Source organism: Octopus bimaculoides, chromosome 5 (genome assembly GCF_001194135.2).
Source record: "Octopus bimaculoides isolate UCB-OBI-ISO-001 chromosome 5, ASM119413v2, whole genome shotgun sequence".
In the NCBI taxonomy this organism is placed as follows: Eukaryota; Metazoa; Mollusca; class Cephalopoda; order Octopoda; family Octopodidae; genus Octopus; species Octopus bimaculoides.
The window spans coordinates 19,934,397-19,941,432 of NC_068985.1; the positions used below are offsets into that span (position 1 = coordinate 19,934,397).

Sequence of the window (7,036 nt, forward strand, 5' to 3'; positions counted from 1 at the left end):
TATATATATATAGTTAGGTTAAATCTCAGCTGTTTCCTGTTGAAGCACATCTGCTTATTCCATTATTACAATCAATATATATCCATAGTTGCTGCTGTGTGTTAGCCAAAATGTATATTAAAATTGAAAATTATGGAAATATAATTTGCAGAATTGTTGTATAAGATGAGAGGAAATTTGAAATTTTTTGGTACTATTTATTATCTATTACATGAATTTCATTTGCTGATAGGAATTACAAAGATTTACATGTTAAATAGACATCTAAGGAATATCCTATTTGAAATTCAACAGATAGAGAAAGTTTTTTTCTTATAATAAAAGAACTTGCTTTATTATAGAAAACTTACTCTGCTTGACAAATTTCAAATAGAAAATTCTTTACATGTCTATCTAACATGTAAGTCTTTGAAAATCCTTATTAGCAAATGAAACCTGTATAATGGTGAATAGATAATACCAAAAATTTCCACCTTCCTGTTTTGATATATACATACACACACACACACACATTCATACAAGCTCACACGTATACATGCACAAAATGTCTTTTCCTTCCTGCTTGGTTTTCCTCTCTGTTCAACTTGTCACTTTTCTCTTTCTACTCTCAATATTTCCTCTTTACTCTGTGAAACTCCTATTCATCTTTGTTTTCCCCATCACTATCCCCCCCTTTCCACACTGCACCTTATCATTCTATCTACTGAACTACTACCTGCAGCCAAAGTGATTTGTTTTCTCATTTAGAATTACAAACTTTGTAGTTTGAGATTGTGGTTTGTGGTCATACTGGGGCATTGCTGTCAATGTGGCTACAGTCTATTTTTGTGTAGTTGGTTTTTGGTGAATGATGGAGTTTGATATGGTTGTCTTCAACTGTATTTTTTTCACTTTGATATGAATTCATCTGTGTCTGTAATCTTTGACACACAAATAGGATATGGCAAAACCTCATATATTCTTTTACTTGTTTCAGTCATTTGACTGTGGCCATGATGGAGCACTGCCTTTAGTCGAACAAATCAACCCCAGGACTTATTCTTTGTGAGCCTAGTACTTATTCTATCAGTCTCTTTTGCCAAACTGCTAAGGTACAGGAGCATAAACACACCAACATCAGCTGTCAAGCAATGGTGGGGCGACAAACACAAACACACAAATATATAAATATATATATATAGGTGGGCAAAGTTCAGAGAGCTCTTACCTCTGTTGGTGACAAAGGGCCTCTTGCTCAGAGTAAAAGGAAGACTGTATGACGCATGTGTACGAACAGCCATGCTACATGGCAGTGAAACATGGGCCGTGACTGTTGAGGACATGTGTAAGCGCGCAAGGAATGATGCCAGTATGCTCCGATGGATGTGTCTTGTCAGAGTGCATACTCAACAGAGTGTAAGTACCTTGAGAGAAAAGTTGAACCTAAGAAGCATCAGTTGTGGTGTGCAAGAGAGACGATTGCGCTGGTATGGTCATGTGGTGAGAATGGATGAGGATAGCTGTGTGAAAAAGTGCCACACCCTAGAAGTTGAGGGAACCTGTGGAAGAGGTAGGCCCAGGAAGACCTGGGATGAGGTGGTGAAGCATGACCTTTGAACATTAGGCCTCACCGAGGCAATGACTACTGACCGAGACCTTTGGAAATGTGCTGTGCTTGAGAAGACCTGGCAAGCCAAGTGAGACCATAATCCGAGGCCTCTGTCAGGGGTGTAGCTAGTCCACTTATGTGTACCTTTCCTTCATTGGACACTAAACTCTGCTTGCAAAGACCTGTTGAGGCAAGTGAAATCGAAATCGAACCAAATTTGACGACTGGCACCCATGCCAACCTTCTTTCATTGGACAGTAAACTCTGCTTGCGAAGACCTGTTGGGGCAAGTGAAATTGAAATTGAACCAAATTCGATGACTGGCAGCTGTCATGACAGCACATGGCTGTTGTACATAAATGTCATTCATTTCCAAAGTTCTGTGAAAATGTGTCAGACCCATGGAAAAGTGGATGTTAAAATGACTATGATGATAGGCAGTGGATGCTTGTCATTACAATGAAAAAAAAAAATGATAATTTAAACACAGAACAAAACAATTGAATACAACATGAAAAAACACAAGCATAGATATATTCTTTTATTCATTTCAGCTATGCAGCTGTGGCCATGCTAGAGCACAGCTGTTGTCTGACTGTCAAAATGTGTAAATATGTTGACATTTACTCCATGTAAATCATGTTTTTCGCTCAGATATTGAAAAGTTTTGCTCTATCCCCTACACTCGTCTTTGTATACATCAGTGGCATACTTGCTGTTGTCTTGAACAACGCTTACTTCAACGTATCAATTTACTCTGCATAACAAAACATTGTCGAAAGTGAAGCGGTGTTCTTTGATGACAATATTAGTGATAAAATATTCACTTTAAAATTTGACAGAATGTTTTAAGAATCAATAGATACATTATACGTTGGTTTATTGCATGCTCTTGTTGCATCCCATAAATTAGTAGTTTCCTTTCTAATATCTTTTTCATTATCAGTCATCTCCCTCTCTCTCACACACATTCTCATTCCCCTCCTTTTCAATCGATATTTTATAATTATAAAGATATCCATTATTTACATTCGACGGATATTTGTCCTCATCTTGTTTGTTGTTAACACAACGTTTCGGCTGATATACCCTCCAGCCTTCCTCAGGTGTCTTGGGGGAAATTTCGAACCTGGGTTCTCATTCCTAAGGTATTTTTCAATGTTATTATTATTATTATTATTATTATTCAGGTCACTGCTTGGAATCGAACTCGGAATCTTGGGGTTAGTAGCCCCACTCTTAACCACTACGCCACCTGCCCACGGGCATATGGCGTAGTGGTTAAGATGAGGACAAATATCCGTCGAATGTAAATAATGTACATAATTCCTCATCTCTTAAATATAGAACTGAAAGATGTTCATATTCAAATTTGCATATGTATTTCGCTTATGCTAATATGATATCAGGCAAATAACATTAAATTATTTTCACCACGATCATTTAATTTACTTTATCTTTTAAATTTCCAATTACATTCAACCATGGAGTAGTTATCTCCCTTCCGTAATTAGTTTTGTCGGTGCTGCAGAGAAGTGATGTTATTTTAGTACATCGTATTTAGCTCACAATAATTAACACACGTTGGGGATATGATCATAGATTACAGACTGACTTCAACAACAAACTATGAAAAACCAGGTACAAAGGTTGCACAAGAAGACTGAATAACAAAATAAATAAAATAAAGATAATTGTTTTCTTAACTTGCAAGTATCTTTAGTGTGAGCTTATTATGAAGTTATATTTTGATAAAAGTTGCTTTTAGCCTATATTTCGTTTTGTCAGTTTGCTTTCTGTGACCATAACTACAATCTGGTTCTGACTTCAGGTTGGTTACTCCATTTCAACTGCGAGTGATGAAAAAAAAAAAAAAAAAAACCTTAAAAGTTTAATCCTGAAAAGTGTTATTGGAATAAGTTTTTCTGAAATAAAATATTCACACAGTTTGGATTTGTGTTGGGATGTTGCAGAGGAAAGGTGCTTTCTATCCATTTGGTTTTGGGTTCAGTCCCACCATGCAGCACCTTGGGCTAGTGTCTTCTCTTATAACCCTGGGCCGACCACACACGCACGCATTACTTTTTCATACTTTAGTTTACTGAGAAGTGAAAACCAGATGTAAGTTGAGAACTCATACAATAGTGAAAGCTATAAAACATAGTTTAGGTTTTTACTTATAAATCTTGATATTTTTCTTTTCTGGTTTAAAAAGAAAAAAGTTCATTAAGTTAATGAAATGCCATATCATCAGTATTCAGAAAATATTAATGAAATATTACAACTTGAGTATTTAAAAAAAAACCTTTTAATATAGAATGGGGTATATTTAATTCTTAAAATTTATTTTAACTCTTGTTACCAAATTTATATTGAAATGCACTACATTTGTTTCAATTCACTTTGAAAATAATGAAGAATTTAGTAAAATAACTTTGTAGCATGAATGAAATTCCTCTCCTCTCTATTATATATACATACATACGAACGTAGTAAATAACAGCTAGCCTTTGGCAGCATTTTGGACCCTGTTGTGTCCACTACTCTGATTGGTTGGTATTGGCGCAATCTGTCTCTTGCTCTATCGCGCGCCAATATGCAACCCAACCAATCATAGCCTTCAAATAAGGTCACGTGTGACAGTCTGTTTTCTACCTCAGCTGAGCCCACAACTCCTTATAAAAAAACCTAACTTTTCCTCGTCTCTAGGTCATTCGGTTCTAAACCTTTTAAGGTCTAGCCACTGACCACACAAGACACTGCCAGTTCCAGCGACAACACAACAGCAGCCATGTGGAGACTCATCAACTTCGTCCAACAGCATTCAGCGACCTCCATCTCCTTCGCCACCATTCGTCCTAATGTCAACATCTCTCTTCATACACATGCATAAATGCACTCTTGTCTATAAAACCCTGCCACCTCCAGTGCTGAGATCACTAGATCATGTGATTTCGACCTTCCTTGATCTTGTCAAAAGGGTTAATTCAGAAGAAGGGTACTTGATATCATATAATCAGAAATGGTGCTAAAATGGTAAATGTCAAGCCAAAGTAACACTTAATAAAAAGTAGAAATTTAAAATCAATTTTTTGTATAGCTTTTGGAATCATTATTCTTTCTTTGTCATTTATTTGCAGTTGGAATGTGTTTTTCTTATTTTTCTTTTTGTTTTAATCCAGAGTCTGATGTTAGCCATTTGTCTGGTGTGAAGCATGTGATACTCATTCTATCGGGCAAAGGTGGTGTCGGTAAGAGTACCGTTGCTGTTCAGCTTTCACTTGGACTACTAAAAGCTGGAAAAAAGGTAATCTATTGTATGAACCAAATACATATTTTGATATAAGCCCAGGTATTGCTCTGTGTCTTATGAAGTTTATTTGACGACCATGTGGTTTCAGATTTGATCCAACTCTGTGGATGTCGGGCAAGTGTCTTATGCAATAGCCCAGGGTTGACTTATGATTTCTGAATGAAATTGGAAGATGGAAACTTACAGAAGCTTGTCACAAGCATGCAAACACACACACACACACACACACACATACACACCATCCCCCTCCTCCTCCTCCTCATCATCATCTGTCCAAATTCCATGCTGGCATGGGTATATAATATGTGTGTGTCTGTGTGTAATTTCTTCTTTATATTCAGTTGTAGGCACAGACATAGCTGTGTGGTAAAGAATTCAATTTCCCAACCACTTGGTTTCAGATTCAGTCAAGCTACTACAACAAGCAAAAGAAAACAAAAATTGGTTTCAAATTATGGCACAAAGCCAGCAATTTTGGGGGAGGAGTTAAGTCGATTACATCGACCCCAGTTCTCAGCTGCTACTTATTTTATTAATCCTGAAAGGGCTGAAAGGCAAAGTCAATCCCGGTGGAATTTGAACTCAGAACATATAAATGGATAAAATGCTACTAAGCATTTTGCCCAGATTGTTAATGATTCTGCCAGCTCACCACCTTAAAAATAATACAGATATTATTTTCTACTTAACGAACTATTTGTTTGACATATGTGTTGCTTATTCAAAAAAAAAAAAAATGTTTTATTTATTTTTATAGGTTGGTCTTTTGGATGTTGATCTTTGTGGTCCTAGTATCCCCAAAATGCTAAACCTTGATGGTAAAGATGTCCACAACTGTCCTGAAGGGTAAGTTGAGGATTTTCAATTAAATTTCAATTGCCTACATTAAATCTAATGTTGAACTTTCTTGAGAGAAAGTAAAACACAATTGTAGTTTTATAAATTTACATCATTAGGTCATGTTGTTTTTTTTCTTCTGTTAATGTCAAAGCTTAGGCATGGCTGTGTGGTTGCAAAGCTTGCATCCCAACCATGTTGTCTTGGTTCAGTCCCATTGTGTAGCATTTTGGGCATGTCATCTATTCTAGCCCCAGTGAGTAGATTTGGTAGGCAGAAATCAAAAGAAAAGGTGGTGAGCTGGCAGAAACGTTGGTAAACAGAAACTGTGTGGAAGCCTCCTCCACCTGAATTACTTCTCTCTCCCCTTTCCTTTCTGTCTTAAAACTTGACCTATTTACCCAACACACATCTCTCACTTGATTTGGGATATCCTTTAAATAAACCACACGCAGTATACTCCGGACACGATATGACATATATCCACCTTTGCTACAACAATTATCTCCGGAAAATACCCACAAGGATTATTTACATGAATAGTTACTACTTGAATGAAGCTACACTCCAAGTACTGTTTTTTCTTTCTTCTTTCAGCACATCACACTCACTCTCACTTCCTACTATAACTCTCCTCTTATAGATATAATAATCGATTCCTCTACTATTTCTGCATTGGATTTTCCCTGAAACAGCTGTAAGACTTTATCTATAAAATATATTTCTAACTTTGCCATTGTTCTCTTTATCCTTTTCTCTATTTATACATACATATACATATATATATATATATATATATATATTGCAGTCATCCATACATGCAGGCATGTCCTTTTCAGGTGACGATGCATGTTAAATGCATTCAAGCCAGTGTCACATACTGTGCACTCATGCCAGTGCTGCATATACACACCTGTGCTGGTGGCATGTAACAAGCACCCATCATACTCTGTAAAGTGGTTGGCATTAGGAAGGGCATCCAGCTGTAGAAACCATGTCAAAATCAGACAACTGGAGTCTGGATAGCTCTTCAGCTGGCCAGTTCCTGTCAAACCGTCCAACGCATGCCAGCATGGAAAATGGATGCTGCTGCTGCTGATGAATATATATATATATATATATATATATAATAGGTGCAGGGATGTCTTTGTGGTAAGTAGCTTGCTTACCAACTACATGGTTCCGGGTTCAGTCCTACTGCGTGGCACCTTGGGCAAGTGTCTTCTACTATAGTCTCAATCTGACCAAAGGCTTGTGAGTGGATTTGGTAGATGGAAGCTGAAAGAAACCTGTTGTTT

General features: G+C 36.9%; 1 protein-coding gene across 1 annotated transcript in view; it reads left to right on the forward strand.

The window, feature by feature from the left end:
- The window catches only part of LOC106875804 (cytosolic Fe-S cluster assembly factor NUBP2 homolog), a 20,353-nt gene that overhangs the window by 4,225 nt on the left and 9,092 nt on the right, over window positions 1-7,036 (forward strand). The window contains exons 2-3 of the mRNA XM_014924076.2: window positions 4,771-4,895; window positions 5,659-5,747. Of these exons, the coding sequence (XP_014779562.1) occupies window positions 4,771-4,895; window positions 5,659-5,747 (214 nt within the window). The remainder of the gene's footprint in view (window positions 1-4,770; window positions 4,896-5,658; window positions 5,748-7,036) is intronic.